A 19861-nucleotide genomic window follows, 5' to 3' on the forward strand; every position below is an offset into this window, starting at 1 on the left:
AGAAATACCCCCCTTTTAAGACCCGTACAAACTTGTTAGCTAGATTTGTACACACACTGGTGGGTTGATCTAACTTTTGGTTACTTTTACACTGTAACTGCATGATCACCCCGCATTACTGAACAATAGATGGGATGTTCTATCCCATCTTTGTGTTTACAATTTACTTTTTTAGGCTCCAAAAAATAGCTTTAACAATCTGCAGAGAATATGTCTCAACAGGTGTACAAACCTAACAAAGTTCAAATAAACTCTATGAATCCATCAATATTCCTTATTTTGTATATAGTAGTTTGCCCAATCCCAGCACACTAGATTTGGTGTGCTAATATTCTACTAACAGAAAAAAAGAGTAATTATTTGCTTCTATTCAGAAGCATGGCATTTTTTAGGACATAGTAAATACTCAAGGTAAAATAATAAGTAAATAATGACAAAGCAAAAAATTAAAAATAGAGCCCTTTGATTTTTATAGATATTTGTTTTTATCCTGTGTGTGTATTGCCATATTTATGTATTTATTTGTTTACCCTGTATATGAGGCATTTCCCCATGTTTGCAGCATTTGCATTGAAAGATTAGGTAACTGTAAAAATAATGGGTATATGAGCAGTAACTTACAATGTAACTAATGTGTGAAGCCATCTAGTATACTCCCTTGAACAAGCTGTAACTTTACTAATGGTGAGTGTCACAACGACACTTGTTGACAGCTCTCTAATGATCGTCATCCACAACACCCTTTTTATCTATATGGTGGAGGAACGAGTTTGTTCATCTAAAAGCTCTTGATTTTTTGAATCCACGGGGACTGTTTTGGAATCTAGTACTAAATCTGGGCTTCCTATATGTGATGTCCTTATAGAATATATATGACACAATTACCAACACATGGAGTGTCTCTAGCAGTACCAAATCCACATTGAACAATTGTCAGGATATGCAATCAGGAAAGTTACTTTTAGAAAATTTTCCAAGTGAATTTGAAGTTGCCTAATATCATTTGTCAGCATTGAAGGTTTATATATGCATGACAGATAACCTGTATAACATGGTATTTGTTATACTCACCTTCTTTTCATTTTTCTTTTTGATTTGTGACTTGCTTTTTTTCCTCTTTAACGTTTAGATTGCAAAACGCATCCAGGCGTTGAATATTTAGAGGTTCCACTGAAGATGTGTATTAAAACATCTTATACTGTATACAGGCTTACATCGATAAATACAGGAGCCATGGGAATGTACCTATCTACTTTAAGGAATTGGCAACTCATATGCTTTTAATGTAATAATTTTATATGATGAAAATAAAGTGTGTATATTCATTATTTAAACCTTGAGTTTAAATGTCCTGCTAAGTCCTAAAAAATCCCATGCTTCTGAATAGAAGCAGAAAATTACTTTTTTTTTTGCTTTGTATAACTCCAAGGTAGTTTAATTATCCAACAATTACCAAAAACTAAATAATCAATAGACTGACCTTCAATAAGTGGTATGGTTTCATATCTATAGGGATTAAACTAAAATAAAACCTGTACACGATACTTATTTTCCCTTTGTAAAGGAATGACAGATTTAGAATATTGTATGTTCTGAGAGGCTTGACAGAGTACTTCTCTTAAATTTTAGATATCTGGTATATTAGTAGAAGCATATCTGGCCAGCGATCCCCACTGTCATGCAGTCCAGTACACCCTAGTTACTGACAGCATTGTTTGCAGCAGCAGAAGAGACCAAGCATTCAGCTGTAAGTCCTCTGCTCTACAGCTTGCAGCATCCCTAGTTTCTTTTTAGTGCTTGTATCTGTCTGAGCATCCTCTTCAAATCAGCTGGGACTTTAAGAAATCCACTCCAGGTTTGCCAGATCACCCAGGTTTACTCATGTTAGTCTATCTTCTCCAGTTGTGGAAAGCTTGATAAATCAGGCCCCTTGTTTGGTTGACTGACAACCTATGCTTTACCCTTGGCTCTGTTTCTTGGACTTGTCTCTGCTAGAATATTCTGTACATAGTTATCTGTGGATCACTTGGTAACTGACCCTGAACTGTCTTGACTTCCCATTGTGCTCCTAGTCCTGTTCTTGTGGGCTCCTGGTCCTCTGCCAGCCCTTTCCAGATGCCATCCTTTGCCCACTAAAGTCTTGGAGACAACCGTGTGCTGGAACGGTGTAACTAAGCTCCCAAGGCTAAGCAGGGGCTTAGAAATGTGGAGATGGATTGATGGTGGAAGATGGTGTTTATCTGTAAATGGCTTAATTGGAGAAGACAGGGTTAACTTAAAGGTGTAAGTTCTTATTCTTTAGGTTTTAAAGGCAGTATCTGAATTGTGGGTTCCACATATGGCAGGTATCAAGAACATGGATGTTGGTTGAGCACCAGGCAGTGTCCTCTTCTATAGGTAAAACAGTATTGCAAGGTCTGGTAGGTAAATCTGTCAGGAGTTGTCAAAACTGCTTTTCAAATTAACCTAAAGGTGAAGACTGCTATTTTCTTAGCATGTTATTGTTAAGCAGGGGGGTGTATGCTTTCACTGTAAAACTGTGTCTTGAATTTAGTAACTGACAATAACCTGGTCTGCTTGGAGTCAAGCGCCAATGCTTCAGGTCTGGTACATATTGGTGGGTTTTACTCAATACTGACCTCCTATAACAGCTTTATTAGATTTTTGTTATAATAACTTTAAACATTGGACTCAAATAGAAGATTTTTGTATCACACATTTTTAATTAACAACACTTTCTGATGAATATAAAAACTTAGTTCAGCTAGAGATTTGCAGGTATACTATCACAGGGGTTTTTGGATATAATCAAGCATATTAAAGCTCAGATGTTTGGGGAGATTTGCATAATACTTAACTGTCTTCATCAAGTGACAGCAGGACCACATTGAGACTTTGCATGATCTGCTTCTCATCTTCTCCTTCCTCTCCGCAAAGTTTGAGGCATTCGAAGTGCTGGCAGAGACTCTCTGCATGGGATAGAGCTGCCCCATCAGAAGCAGTGGGGTTTATAAGCCCCTCTGGTACTAAAATAATTAAGTAAACAAATAAGTTAGGTAAACATTCTACCTTGCCAAGACAACAGTGGTTTAAACCTAATTATGAATTAACTCAATTTAAAATAAGTATTCTCAACATGCTGCTTTATTAAATGCATCAAAACAATAATCTGTGGTTACAATAAAACCCTATCTGAAAAGAATGCCTCAGCAAACATATTAAAGACTGCTGAGATTGTTTTTGGTTTTAGAATGATAAAATATTAAAGATAAAAAAACATGCACTGACTTGGTGAGTAAATACCTACAGCAGTATAAATAAAGTTATTAAAATTAAATTATTAATATTTAAAAATCTAAATTAGAATCCCAAAACCATATACAATTCATTGTTTCCTATTTTTGCTATATGCTTGCTTTTTAGTAAATCTATTTAAATGTCCTTTCTCTAGTGTGGCAATATACTTTAACAGAAATAGTATATAAAAAATGTAAATATTAACTGCCAATTGCTATTGGTTCTTAGAGGATTCTAGGCTGTCTCTTGCTGTAGAATCATTTGTCAAGTATTCCATTTTCTTATCAGCACTTAAAATGGTTTGCCAATGTCAGGGTGGACGACCACCCTTGTTAATATGGTGTGTGTATGAATAGATAAAGGTCTTTAATATAAAATTTAATAACATATCATATGATAGTACATGGGTTTGTTTTTGAAGACTCTGACACTTCAATCACATATATTATGAAGATTTTTAAAAGAATTTCTTCTAGCAGATGTATATTATTTTGCAAAAATTCAACTCGGTGCCTGCCAATATTTTTACAAGTCTATTTATTTACAATCCTACATAAATATACATAATTCACATGTGCATTTTATGTACCGGAAGGCAGAATTTTTAAATCATTTAGGAGTTTTGGATGTGTTACAACACTTCATCTTTCATTCATAAAGATATAGCATGGTGTATTCTAGGCATCAATGGAAAAGTAGTTTTAAAACTTGTTTTCTTCATTATAGCCAGGAAGATAAAAAAACAATTAAGGAATGCCTTGTATGGCAAATTTAACGTTTGGATTTGTTTTAGCCAGCAGGTACATATCAGTTTGCCTTGTGGCATAAAACATGTTTACAGACTCCATAGCCCAAGCTGTGATTTACGAAGAACTGTGTGACTTACTGCAGTGACTCATCCCTAATCAGACATAACCTGGGGCTACAGCTGTGCCTTCTGCTTTATTAACCATAATGCTCTATGGGTTGATTTGTAAAACAGTTCCATTTTTACAGTATATATAGTTGCTTAAGATAACTAAGTAATACATATATTGTTCTAAGAACAAACAAAGGTTGTCTTTTGGCAACATTGCAAAATTTTATTTTTTATGCAATCCAAAAAAGTAATTCAATCTACAAACACACTCTTTGCTTTTTACATTGGTGTTAGTTTAAACAACCTCAGTAGATTTAATTCTAAAGGTTGTCTTGTTTTGAGTCCAGTAATGTTGAATGTGGATTTAGTTGCTTATTGGCTGCAATAGAAGTCACAGATGGATGAGGCTTTATGAGAGCAGACGTGGTTGGTATAGAATAAACAATTTGGTGTTCCTTTTAATAGGATTTGCATTAAAGGTTATATAAAAACAATCATATTACATGACATTTCACACTGAGGAATGCATCAACCAGCATTAGTTCTATTACAGACAACAGTCTTCTACTGTCTGTGTAGAGGTTACAATTAACCTTATTTTAGGCTTATCTTTCTGGAAATGGTTTTTAGTGACACACATCATTATACTGATTTTGCAATATACTGCTTCTACCCATTGCTGGGATACTTTATTCTCAAATCAATGACTGGTATCATTGCAGTTTTCATCCAGAGGTTAGCAAGGGTGGGGATAGGAAGGGAGAGTTCTCAGTAAGTAAGAGAAATATGATCAATCACCAGAGTGCACTTCAACATCTCATCTTTTACTCAACAAATTGAATTCACCTATTTAAAAGTGGATTTTGTTGCAGATGGGAGAGGCTATGTCCTTAACCTGCCTGGCATAATAAGCTCCCTGTTTGCAATCTTTTTCTTGGCATACCCTAAGCTGTGCATGCATAGCTCAGTGTAATATGCGAGGACATGCCTGTTTCCTGGCATCCTCAGGTTTGTTTCTGCAGTATCTGTATCCCAAATAGAGTGGCCCAAATGAGTTGCATCAAGGTGGTTCCAGTGGGATTCACTAGCAACTGTGATACCTTGAGCAATAGCCACTGGGGAAGATAGCAAGGGGTATGCAGACTGCATGTATAGCCAGAAAAAAGTTTTATTTTTAATTGGTTTAGCTCATCATGCTAATCAAGACCCCTGTTAAGTAGGGGAACCAAAAAATACTCTTCACATTGCCCCTTTATTTGTTAAGCACATTAGAACTCCACACAAGCATCTCGTAATTCAGTTTTCTATTTTACCATACTTTGGAAACTTTTAGATGGATTCCAAAAAGTCTGTATTTCAAAAATTAAAAATGTTTTACAGTGTGTCTGACTTGAGTTATAGGGAAAGAGAAACACACGAAAAGCAAGTTTTATGTGGAATAATACCATTTTCAGTGTACTACTAACCATAAACTTTTTTCCCTGTGCTCATTGGAACAGACAGCCTCTGCTTAAGTCTGCAGTAAAACACTAGGTACACATAAAAATTAGACAGCCATTGGGAAGGGGTTGGGGACTTGGGTTTATGACCTTACCTGTAGGCTAGGCTTCAGTCAGGTGTCATAGTAAGTTAAAAATAATGCAACAAAAGTATTTACATAATATGTGGCAGCAATACCAGAGGGGGTGGGTGCTGTGCCCTGCAGTAAACTCAGAGAAGTGGGTTTTTTATGGTTATTACACAAAAAAATCTTTTGTTTTCTGTTAACTGAAGGACAAAGCTTCTGTTTAAAGACTAAATTTATACAGAATTATGGCTCCTCTCTACCTCCCCTAAAGAAGCTGCAAAACACGTTGGAAATAAAGACTGCCCCTTTCTAAGTTGATTTGTGCGCTACTTACTAAAGTTTCCTAATCTCATGTGACAATACTTACCAAGGAATTGGTCATATATGTACATATTTGTGTTGAATTGTACTTAATTTTTGCCTATGGATGCATGTCCATATTCTTCCATTTGATTTATCTTGACACAAAAAAAAAAAAAAAATACTGTCTTTTCTACTCATGCGTATTATGAGTTTAAACATTTGTTTATTGCTTTAAACCCAATAGGAATATGCAAACTTTCTTCTAATGAGGTTTGTAGAGAGAAGGAACCTGTCGCTTTGGAGTGCCTACAGCTGTGTAACAACATTACACACAGGCTTCCATTGTAGCATCATACTTGTGTGCACTCTCGCTGGACACGCAGCCATATGGACATACAGCATACTCGATAACTTCCATGCGGTTGGCCAAGTCCACAACCTCCTGGACCACCCAGCATTGCTCAACTGGCAGCAACTTGCGGCGAGAGTTTACCAATCAGAATTTTATTAATTGTTTAGAGGCAAAGGGGACTGAAAGAGCCCCCAGGGCCTTGTGAGCCTACTGTGACTGTATAGGTAATGATGTTGTAATGCAGCTTCACTAAACTGCAATCCTAACTCTCTGAGCACAGAAAAGCACAGTCACATGGTCCCATGTAAAATTTTTACATAGCAATGCATACTATGCTAAGGTGATAAAATTGCCTTGCATGCTTGTAAATGGCAGGGTTTACATTCACTAATATTACACAGCACTGTACATTAAATAGAAGTTGCCAATTAAAGACAGATACAGACAGACAGATACAGACAGTGACACAAGAGGAGAAGAAGACCCTCTCCCAAGAGCGTACAATCTAAGAGGTGGGGAAGTAGCACACAATAGGAGGGGTGATATAGTATGGTGGGTAGTGAGGAGGTTTGAAAAAACGAGTTTTGAGTGTAGACCATTGCAGAGAGTCAGGACAGCTTTAGAAAGTCTCGGAGCCTTGTATATGAAGAGGTTATGGGAGAGGAAGTCGTCAGTAGGTCATTGGCTGTGGAGGGATTTGAAGGCCAAACACAGGAGCTAAAATTTGATTCTAAGGTGAAATGGAAGCCAATGAAGAGAACTATAAAGAGATGCAGCAGAAGAGGAATGGTCAGAAGGATAGATAAGTCTAGCTACAGCACACAGACTATAGAAGAGAGAGTTGGGATAATGAAATACCAGAGAGGAGAATGTTACAGTAGTCCAGGCGAGAGATAAGAGCTTGTACATGGAGTTTGGTAGTCTCTGAAGACAGATAGGGGCGGTTTGGGGATGTTGCAAGAAGAGTTTAGGTTGATGCCAAGACGTGCCTGAGGTGAGGGATGACTAACAGTATTAAAAATATGTCAGGGGGAGATTTGGAATATGGGAGGGGGGGGGGGGGGATGAGTTCTGTTTTATCCAGGTTGAGTTTCAGAAAACTGTCAGCCATCCATGATGACATGGCTGACAGGCACCATTAAACCTTATCCAGGACTGAGGGAGACAAGTTAGGAATGGACAGATACATTTGAATGTAATTAGCATACAGATGGTACTGTAAACCAAAGGAGGCTTTGAGACTACTGATTGAGGAGGTGTACAGAGAAAAGAGAACCGGTCCAAGAACTGACCCTTGGGGAACACCAACAGGGAGGATAGTAGAAGAGGAGAAGTTACCATTGAAAGAAGTGTTACAGGGAAGAGGTGTACCAAAGGGAAAGCTACAGATACATACAACGTGCTTCCCAAAGCCTAAATCAATATCAAATAGGATTCTACTTATATTGAATCTTTAACAATAAGACAAAGCTTCACAAAGTAGGCTCTTGTGGTAAAGCATGAGATTGTTTATACATATCACAGACTAACATAATCAAAGGTTTGTCTTGGTTTCTGATGCGTTTCGCATACTTGCTTTCCAGCAAGAGACCTTTTCATATCTACTATAGCTAACAACTCATTAATTATTTCTCTGAATCCCCTGAAAAAGCAAGATGAGACAAACCTTTGACTATGTTAGTCTGTGATATGTATAAACAGGTGATAATATTAAGTAGTATTATTCTTACTAATACACATATTTTAGGGTCTTCTTTTTGGCAAACCTAAGACACAACTGTTGAGGGATCTAAGTGATAAATTGGGAAGGAATAAGGGTGTTAAAAGACTGACTGTAGCCACCAACAGTAACCTGGTATAGCACTTTTTATCACCCAAGGAAGTGTGATGGCAATGGCATCCATAGACCTAAGTCACCTTGTAATGATAGGTACATTTTGCACCTATTGAACAGATTAAAAAAAAAAAGTTTACCAACAGTATATTTAACCGAACAAAAGGGAGCAAATACAAATTCAATGTTAGAGTTTTCAAACATTTTATGTGATGCAACACCATCCTCCCAAAGAACTTTTTTTTTATTTGAAGAATGCCAAGAGGCAAAAATAATTGAAGCTGTAAGTGTGCTGGATGGTGAAACGCGATACGTGAAACGATAAGTGTTTAGATAAGAACGTTGCCGAAGTGACTCGTTTTTGAAAGACGGTTCACAATGCAATTTTTCAGAGTGTACTTCCCTGTATCCTGTATGACATTGTTAACCACACTTCGGACAAAAAAAAAAAAATCAGTCTTGGGGCTACTGGAGATTCTCAAATTCTTGCTGCAAGGCAAATAGCCTTTGTAATTGTGCTACAAATCTGCATGATAATATTACAACAGGGGATTAGATCACCAAATACATAGCTACAAATGTACTGGCACCACATTTTTGTTATAGTCATGCTAATAAATATGAATATTATCTTGTCTATATTTTCCAGTCCCCAGATGCAGTACAGTTTCTGGCATTTTGAATATCATAGCATAAAATGTCATTGACCGCCACTTTATTGCTAGAAGTACAATTTTCTAGAAACAAATGAAGGAAAAATCATTGTGACATGCTCTTTATTCGAGAGACTCACAACAGTACTCTAAGCTACATACATTATTCAAACACACTTTTCCCAGCTTCTTGTTTTGCCTCAGCAGAGTGCAAAAGGCGAGAGAAAGGAATATTGTTCGGTGAGCTCTAAACTCCCCCTAGGTTAGTCAATATTAAAAAAAGATGAACACTGGTGTTTTGTAATCCTTACTGGTCTCCTGGTTTCTCTGAGCTCGATTTTTCATTACATTTGCAAATGTGTATGCTACAAATGTCACTTGAGATTCTATTATATTTCATTAGAAGATGAGTATGAAGTAGTAGTATTTTTTTTTTTAGAATAATGTTACAGAAAATATGAAAATGATTTGATGTTTGTTCACATCCACAGATACTTCAGTACACCTTGGCTTTTCATTTAAAAAGGATCTATGAAAAATATTTATATAATTACTGACAATGATTGGTAATTTTTTTTTGTATTATGTGTAATGTTACATGAGGCTACTTCATATAGTTCTCTTTACCACATCAAAGAACATTTAAGAACAAGCTCACAGAAAACCAACATGGAAAGCGGAAATGGAGAAGTGCACTTGAAAGTGACAAACACATGCAAAAATAAATTACAAAATTTTAAATAAGCTTGAAGCTAAATTGGACCTAGATATAATATGCAAAATGTAATGCAGCTCTTCAATAATATATCATTAAATGTATTTTTTTTAAGAAAACAGTTTGGGTATTTGAGATTGATTTTTTATCTCAATAGACTTTTGCAAACTACTATACAGTAGAATTGAGATGAAGTAAAGGAGGAGCAGCACAAAGAACCAGTCGGGTCATAATTAGGAGGAGGGGGAGGACTGACTTATTAGTCTACTGCTTCTATGTTCACTATCCTGGCACCTGGCAGATCATCTGACATCTGTACGGAGAATAACTGTGGTTAGCCAGTTCTTAACCTCCGCAAAAGTTAAATATTTATATAAAGGATATGGAGCATTTTTTGTTCAGGCATTTGGCTATAGTGTGGTTGCAGTGTGTTTTTGAGTTGCTTTTTTAAGCATCTCAGGGGGGGCTGCCACTAAACCCATACATAGATATAAATTGGACTAAATTGAATTAATAAATTGAATTAAATAGTTTTACAAGTGGTTGCAAAGTGTTTTCTAATGGTTTGAAACCAACAGAAGTACAGAAGCCCCATGATGCTTTGTAACACAGATCCCAGTTCCCTAGCAGTGTAATGTGAGTGCCCAGGAGCATTTAATGCAGTGGACAAACAACCATTTAACTGTAGCCTAAGACTCACTAATGACTGTATGTTTAATACCCCTAAATGTGAAAGCTCCTTTTTAAGTAGTTTCACACTAGAGACTTCTGACTTTGATGTGTGTTTTAACAATCTCGTGGCTGCTGTCTTGTTTCAAGCACAAGCTTTGGGTGGATAAGTATTGCAAAGTTTGGCAGAGGTGTTCAACATAGGCAGCACATCAACATTTTTGCAATTTTTCTGTATACGTTGTTTTGTATCAATTCATATACAGGTATATTTATACTGCGTTATGATATTTCAGAAGTATACCTACGTAAGGCTATGTTCAGACTGGCCATGAGGTTGCTGTGTGGTTACTGCTTCCTCACACCAGTGCCTTGGGGAAGGTACCACATGCAGCGTCCACCAAGATTCTAGAGATTGGCAGTAAGTGGTTAAGTACAGCGTACGTACTACTATTGTCAAATCTGCAAACACTGGTTCTTTAAGAACCAGCGGTGTGGGTCTAACTGCCAAAAGCCATGTAAAATTGCTTGCTCCCACCAAAGGTCTTATTCTGTTCTAAGCTTGTTGAAAACTTGTAATATGAAACTTTTGGTCATTAAAAACTATCAAGACAGTTACCACTTCCACACATCACACACATCCATTCACCCATCAACTTATTTGCTTGGCCTATAAGGTAAACAAACATTTTCTTTTCTATATGCGCAGTATATGAGAACACTTAGATGTATATTAATAGCTTACAAAAGGAAATGTTAGAGTACAGAGAATAGAGAAAATCGTTTTTCAGTAACGTATCATACCTTACCCAATATGTATTGTTTTCTATTGAGTTAATCAAAATTTTAAAGATTTTATTGGAAGTAAACATCAGTTTGAGGTCTGTAAAATGATCTGTAAAAAAAAACTCACAGGTGCCTGCTAAAATGAAATTTGCAAGGAAATTCTACTCAATAGTATGTGCACCTGAAGCTCCAGGGTCACAGCTAATGATAATGTAGAAATACAGGAAGCTAATGCAAAGTCAGCAGGTCCAACCACTGGCACATAGCTACTGAAGTATTGCAGAGGGTTAACAAAAACACACAGTGCAGGTGCTTTGTTGTATCTCTAAGGACACATCAGCAGAATCACACCATATGCACAATGACATGCTAAAGTCCTTGAAAAGGTTCCATCTGTTTGCAGTATACTATGTTATGTAATTGTACCAAATGTCGGATAAAGAAAAACACTCTGCAGCATTTCTGATACAACCAGCTATTCACTGTAAAGACATATCTTCAAGCAGATGATAATTGCATCCAGTTCATTTAGGATAAAATGTCTATTACTGGAACAAATCCAGTCTTTAAAATCAGTGGCAACTCTACCATTATCCTCCGATAACCAAAATCATGCTTACTTTTCTTTTTTTTCTTTTTTCCCTTTTGACCTATTTATGTCGCTGCAAACAATATACACTGCTTAAGCTGCCAGAGTAAAAATTCTGCATTTCCGTTAAAAAGGGAATTTTCCTCTTTAAAGCATAGTAAATCCCCTGCCGGCAACCAGGGTTATTTTTACAACAGGCAAATATGTTCAGAATTAAAGCACACTTACCGGCCAAAGTGCCCTTTTTGCTCATGGATATACCTGTTCACCCTGTAGTGACCATTATCATCTTACCAAGTCTTCATCCACCTTTATTAGCCAAATGGGAATTGCATATGCAATAGCACTACTTAATCTTGGCATGGTACCAAGCCAATACACTTGCAGATGAGTACTGACAAACCAAAATGTACTAATAGGCAGAAGGACTTCTTTTTACTAAGTGGATCTCTTCATTTTATCAATTGATTTTTCCTAACAAGCAGGCTATGCTTCAATTTTGGCCACCTCTTGTCCAATAATATTACTTGACAGAGGCAGTGAAATAGCCATGAAGTAAAACAATAGGCCGTCATGTGTAAAAACATGTGTTTTATTATGTTGAAAGACTCCCATGGTGTAGAAATAAAGAAAACAAGTCTTTATTGATATCCAAACAGATAAAAATGTCTTCAATGTTATCTATGCTTCCTCAAGCATCCAAAAAACTTTTTAGTGGTATCAGGACCCCCTTTTGCAAGGTGGTCAGAAAGCTTTTGTTTTAAACCCACTTTGCATTTCTTTAATCAGATCCAATCTGGTTTCCCAAGTTCTCACATACTAATAAATCTATCTCCATTGTCAAAAAGCTTGCATAGTATAAAATCTTTAAAAACGTGTTAATCCACTGCATTTCCATTGCTAAATGAGCAATCCCCTGCACTGCGGTAATAGTATAGGGAACAATAAGCCAAATTTGACCATGACCCAATATGGTACCATTACTGCAAGATACAGGATCAGCTTTTATTCATCTAAAAAAAATAAGAATTGTAAAAAAGAAGACTACAAACAAACTTAAGACATTAGAGTTTTGTTGTTGTCTTCATTTTAGTGGAGCAGAATTTGATATTGTCACACATCCCTAGTATTGGACACCATAATTCTATCATTGCTCTTCCATTACATGCCATTTACTGGGCAGAGGACGTCTTTTCAAACAGCTGTGGGAACAACAATAAAATACAATGCTGATTAGGAATAGTCTGTCTGTATCTTGTTTCTGATAAATACTGATATAGAATCACACCAAATGACTTTATCAAAGAAGGTATATTGTTAATATACTTGTTACCCGTATGCCTAACTTTATTCCACCACACACACAGCATTTCAGAGGTTGCTGGGAGTGGTTAACAAATGCCAACTGGTAATAGCCTGTCACCTTTTCTATATTAAGATCATCATTGCAAGAGTGTTACTACCAACTATAAAAGAATCATTTATAACAGACTGGAAATCCCCCTTATTGTTCCCCCTGCATTGCACTGCTAAGGCCCATAGGGCCACCTGCGTTCAAAAGGATCTGTAAATTTTAAATATGATCCATGCATTTAGAGAAATCATCTTCGTGATTAGCAAATATTCCACAATACAATGCTAGCATATAGAGAAACTGCCCTGTTTTTCTTCTGATAAGTGGATCGGGTTAAGTAAAGAAAATGGAGTAATAAAGAATTTATGTAGGAGTCTAAAGTCATTATTATTGCCATAAAAAGTCTGTGCAAATAAAAAAGTTCATGGAGAGGGTGAGAAGATCATAGTAAAAGATATGGGATGGTGATCAGTAGGCACTGAGGAAATCTAGGACAGGTAACAACATAACAGAAATAGAGGCTAAAAGAGGAACTGTCCATGTAAGTGTATACGAGACTAAAGTAGTATAGATGGAACATTGTCAAATAAATGCAAAATTGATATGGTACCACAATGCCAAATACATTTGTTGGGTGCGCTTAGTTGCAAGTGTTTTCATTGCCTGGATTTTAGAATTGAGGGACATTATGGTCTTGGTTCTGTCTCTGGATTTTGTATGCCAGGTTTAATGCACAGAAATTAATCACTTAGCAGGTATTATCATTGTAATATATTACCGTTTCATATTCATTGCAAAATTGTTATCAGTGCAGATCATACCAAAAATGAGGTAGCTCATGCTTCTCTAGGTGCTATAAAATCTTGAGACAACCATTCTCAAACTAAGCATCCAACCAAGCACAAGTATTGAAAAGGCTGGCGTGATGTGTTATGTGCTGTTTTGATAAACAGGAGTGGATCATTTATTTGTAGATTAAAAATGATAAGACATAAACGGACATAGCTACTATGGACCATTTAAGGGCCAATTATTCCTCGTGTTAATATGGAAGCTGATAGTGCTACATATGGTTACATAGGACAAACCATGTGTGTTCTTAAGTTGGTGTAAAATTCAAAATCCTAAAGAAAATGCCTCTAAAACATTTAGGTTTTATAGACATTGAGTTGCAATGACAGGCAATACTAATTGTCTTTATATAGTGTAATTTCTTATTCAGTATACTCATTGAGTGTAATGGCTTTGTTATACTAGAAAAGTCCAAAAATTGGAATAAGGCTAAAAGCCCACACTGCTTGACAACAGTAGCATAGAAGTACATTCAGCTGTATCAGAACACTATGCATAAGCAGCAACAATTTAGGCTCCCATAGGTGATCAGCAAACATTTCACCATTTTCTGTTTATGATAAAAAGTAACAAACATTTAAAATACTACATAAATCTTCAGCATTTGTATTTACCAGACTACATAATGTAAAGAGACGGAATCCCCAATCGAGTGTCACATTGCCCATGATGGAACAGACCCAGATATGTTATAAACTTTTCACTTTATGCATTGTTGTGTATTATATTTAATATTCATATGATTAAATATCATGAAAATAAATCCAAAACTACAAGTTCTTTATAAATTCATTCAAAAATATTTTACCAGACAACTTATTTATATACATACCTGTATGTAAATAAATAAAATATGCTGGTTAATATCCATCAGAAAATATAATTCCAAAACATATGCCCTAATTTTTGCCTAAACACATTACTCATATGCAAGATAAAATGAAATAGATAAATAATACTAAAGAGAAATGTGGGAAAAGACTAATGCTATTAGTACAACCTCACCCTAAATATGCAGACCATGTTTGCATTCCAATTCAAATCAAGGATGTTACAGAACTGGAAAGGATGCATAGATGACCAGTTAAATTGCTTAGTTGTGAGGAAAGATTTAGTTAACTGGAGTTATTCTTTCTTGAGATGAGGAAAATAAAGTGTGGTGTGATTACACTGTATAAATAAAATGCTTATATATAATCAACTTGATGTTAAACCGTTTACTTTTTAGTCATTGCTAATGGCACCTTTTGTGCATGGAAAAAAAAGTTTTGACTATGTTATGACAGACATTGAGGTTGTGATGCAGTTATTTCTTTCTTATGTCACTGAACCACTGCCATGGGTAAGATGTTACTTGGTTCAGTATCACTGCCAAACGTGCAAAAACTGGGGCAAAAACCAGCAAAGCAGGAACCCTTGTTCCCATCACAAGTCTGAACCTTTCCCAAAACTCAGCATAAGGAAAATCCTCTATACAGTAAAAGCTTTAAAATGTTGAATAGACTTCCATAAGCATTAGTTATAGCCAACTCTGTATTACCTGCCTTAATGAATGGATGACTGTGCTTATAAATACTAAATAAAAAAAGGTCTTTTGGTTTAGAAAGGATTTATTTTCCTTTAATGGAAAATGTGGTTTGGGGGCTCTATGTTAATTTATTTACGACATTTGCAGGTAATGGATAGAGAAGGTAAATACAGAACAAGAATTTAAGGCTCAAAATCCTCATTTGTAGTGTATTAGGACTGCAGCTGAAGACAAACACGCACTGATGACTGGATAACCATCTAGAGGTCAACACGAATGAGTTATGCTGGGAATGACTGCTCACGTCGGGGAAAAAAAAAAATAAGATTGGCCTTTTCTGAGCAGTAAATCTCAAGCACATAATTGGGCCTGGTGGCCTCTCCATGTATACTGAAATATAAATGCAGCTTTAAGAAAGTAAAAATATAAATGTGCAATGAAACAGTCCTGAAAATAGGTGGCCAGAGCTGCCCAGGATACATTTTAAAACAATACTAAAAATAAATTGTGTGGCAAATATGTAGTAATTGGTGAATAAGTGACAAGGGAATATTTACAGATCATTTGCTAATTATTTTTATATCCTATAATTCTTTCCCTACAAATTTAGTACTGCTTTATATCTTGAGATATTCAGTAGTGTGAAGACTTGATAAAGTGTACCAATACATTTGACCTTAAAGTGGACTATACAGAGAGATGACATAGGCTGTCATTCCTGACCTGGTTCTATAATATACATTTTATCCTACTTGTGTTCTGATCCTTCTGATCGCTGACCCAGAATGACTATATAGTTTCAGGTGTTCAGCTAATTATCACCCAGTTATCTGGATGATTATTTCAGGTGTGACTGCAACTACTGACACCAAAATATCAGATTTATATCCAGAGAATTTGTATTATATACAAAGAGTTCAGCAATTGTGGTTTTCATAATCTCTCATTATACATCATGTTTAAATGACATGGAATCCTTCAGATATTTTCTGAAAAAAAAAAATAATATTACATGCAGGAAAACTATCTGTGCTGTGTTTTCTATGCTTGAGTTCCTAGGTCTGTACAGCTGCCATTTATTAAGAGGGATTCCCACTCTCCCTGTTGGATTTATCTAATTTATATAAACTTTCGATGGTTCCGGGAAATTTGGGCGAACCAATTTCGCAAGACCATTGGAAGATTGAGAAAATTATAACAGGAGGATTCACAGGAATCCCTGGGAATCCTCCTGTTTGCGATCCCCGGGGCACTAGAGGGTAATTAACCTCTAGTGCCCTGAGATTGCAGTGGATTCTCAGAGCCGCAATCATTCTTGCAGCCCTGGGAATGCATAATCTTCCACATACAAGCACCGCCCCCCCCCACCCCAAATCAACTCCAGGCCATAATCTGCTTAATTGATAATGACATAACAAAGGAATTGCTCACACCAGCCCATGAAATAGCCTTTGAGTCAATTGTCCAATTACTTTTGAGCTCCTGCAGTGAAGTGATTGTGTAAAAAAAAAATGCTTTAGTTCCTCATATTTAATGCAATCTTTTTGTTCAATCCACTGAATTAATTCTGAAAGTCTGCAGTTCAACTGCATCTGAGTCATTTTATTTAAAATTAATTGTGGTAATGTACAGAACCCATATTAGAAAAAAGTTGTATCTGTCCAAATATTTATGGACCTAACTGTAAAGTAGGTATATGCTGGCATCCAAGGATCATTTTAGGAATTGAACTCTCAGTAGTTTAATTAATCAACTAAATTGTAGTATGGAAGAGAATGAGAGGAATGAAAGGAAAGACAGGCTTTTTATTTGAGGAGATGGAAGTTGATGGTATCGTAACGGACCGTTGGCAGCCGCCCAAATAGCGGTCCGCTACGATGCCATCAACTTCCATCTCCTCAAATAAAAACTCGGGTCTTTACAACAACAAAAACAAAAAAACCCTCCTGTTTCCTTTCCAACGATCTGGATATTATGGTTCACTCGTAAGAATCTACCAGCAGACTTTCTCCAATATATTCATTTCCCAAGCATATTTCTCTCCTAATATCTGATATCAAAGAGTTGATCCAGAGGAACAATTGATTTTATTCCTTGTTTTTCATTTTGAGGAATGATAGGCACTCTCTGGCACCTTCCCAAGTTCAAAGTTTCAGCAATCCAATTATGATCTCCCAACCCCCTGGAGAAGCCCCACGTGGCGAAACGCGTTGGAAGGGAAATCCAACCTTTGCATGCAATAACATTGCTGAAATTTTATATGTCTATAAATTTGACGCTAGAAAAGTACTCTTATGTTAAGCTAGGACTAGCATAGGCGGTCTCTGTCTAGCTTTTAGGTTGTTTAATATGAATAAAGTTTAATCTTTTATCAATTACTTACCTGGCCCCACAAAAGCCTGTCTTTCCTTTCTTTCCTCTCATTCTCTTCCATGATACCCATAGGCTGGGCCTCAGAGTGAACTCTCCTAAAAACCAACACAAATCTTAGGCTACTCTCTTTGGTGTTACTTTCTTTTTTAACCAATTTGTAGTAATTTATTGTTGACCTCTGTTGGTTTAAAACCACTAAAAGCAGGAGGAAAACTTAATTAAAACGGCATGATACAACTGCAAAGCACAGCAATACTTTAAACAAAATCTGCTATGTATATACCAAGAATTTTACAAACCTTTAAAAAAGCTACTTAAAGCAATTAGCAGATTTTTCTGCTTGGGAAATTATTTAAAACAGATCCAATGGGAGATACTAAGTAAAGTATTAGATAAATTCACCATTAGTTCTGTTTAATACTGCAAACCTATTGTTCCTCGAACATGTCTCCCGTTCAGGATCAGTTTGGCTGAACAGGTTCCGAAGTTTGGTTTCACGCAGACCTGAATCCAATATCATTGAAGTCAATAGGGAAAAATATGGTCTCAGAGGAGTCACCACAGTAGCAAAATACAACAAAATGTTACAATGTTACTTACAATGTTCATGAATCACTAATAGTCATTTATAGAATAGTAGTAGTAGTAAGAAAGGTATCATACTTTTTTTGCTAGTTAAAAGCTACTTTGACGTATGGCACTGCAAAGCAAAATAAACCAAAAATGAAGGTGTTTAAAAATTATTTGAATAGAAGTTTGATATAAATTGTTGATTTTACCAATATATACTACAATTGTCAGTTCCAGCATAGGTTCCCACTCCACAGTGCACTACAATTGTGTGGAATCTTTCTCAGCACTTAAGCCTCTTTAGTAGTTGTAGCAATCACTTTAGAAATCACAATCCAGAGCCTGGCAACCTACTTGCCGTGGACTACAATTTAGTCTTTACACAACACAAATTCCGTCCCCAAAATCAGTAAAAGCAAACTGCAATATTAGCACCTTCCCACTGAAAATTCTTCCTCTAATAGCAGCAACGAAAGTCCTGATTAATAGTAAAAAATATCATTCACTAATATGTGATTGGAGAATCACCGGAGCATCAGCTTGTAGAGAGTTTGAGTGGGTGCATATACTATGTGGTCCAAAAAGATGCCTGCCAGACTGCCCACACTTAGGATGGCTGCATGAATCCCCTGCTTTTTACTCAGCTATTTATTGGTAGATTAGATCAATTGTACGCAGATTGCGAATTTTTATCCAACCTAGGCAATGTCCAAATAAGGTATGCAATGATTTCATGACTAACTTTAACTTGAACAGCAACACTATGCTAGAGACAATTATTTTTTGAGATACTATCATAAAATCAAACACATGACCAACATATAGTACACAAAAATAATTTGCGCTATTTGTTCTGAACGATTTCAAACAGAAAAGCTAAAACCATTTTCCCTCTTTGACAACCGCTTTACTGAAACAGAATCCACGCTCCTCAAAAACTGTTTTCAATTCCAGTCCTGGGTGGATATCCACCCAATGGCATTTTTCAAGTTTACAGACATTACCAGATATTACTGTTGTGAGTCAATAGTGTGGCACAAGGAAGCAGCTCCAACCTTTAAGTGACATGGACAACCACTGAACACCAATGCACAGCATACTTGTCATTGAACATTAGTGAAAATCTAAGTTTACCACTGAATGCTACAATTTTTATCAGTAAGTTTTTATCAACTGAACAGTAATCAAATTATTACACTGGTCAACAAACGTTTTCTTGCCAAACAGATTAAAGTAATTTTAGGTTATGCTTGATGCACAGATCTGGCTTTGCTAGATTGGCTCTAGTTTTTGAAATAATGACTGCAATAATAACCTCATGGAAATATAATGAAACATGAAAATTAAGCAAAATTAAGCAAAATTAAGCAATTAGGCAAAATTAAATATTCAGTTTATTTACAGAACTGATCAAAAGGAAATAATTGAAAAACTCAGTTTGTATGATTTCCTTTCCTTTTTGATCAGGACAATCAAATTGAAGGCTCCAGCAGTAGTCTGCCATCATGTGTCTATCCCATCTGCCCTGATACCTTTCTTCCATCACCTTTATATCTTGAT

The 19861-nt window shown here is 36.1% G+C and overlaps 1 protein-coding gene across 1 annotated transcript in view; it reads right to left on the reverse strand.

The window, feature by feature from the left end:
• The window catches only part of LOC140339994 (rap1 GTPase-GDP dissociation stimulator 1-A-like), a 90497-nt gene that overhangs the window by 47262 nt on the left and 23374 nt on the right, over positions 1 to 19861 (reverse strand). The window contains exon 2 of the mRNA XM_072424930.1: positions 2859 to 3026. Coding sequence (XP_072281031.1) covers positions 2859 to 3026 — 168 coding nt within the window. The remainder of the gene's footprint in view (positions 1 to 2858; positions 3027 to 19861) is intronic.

Source organism: Pyxicephalus adspersus, chromosome 10 (assembly GCF_032062135.1).
Source record: "Pyxicephalus adspersus chromosome 10, UCB_Pads_2.0, whole genome shotgun sequence".
NCBI classification, from domain to species: Eukaryota; Metazoa; Chordata; class Amphibia; order Anura; family Pyxicephalidae; genus Pyxicephalus; species Pyxicephalus adspersus.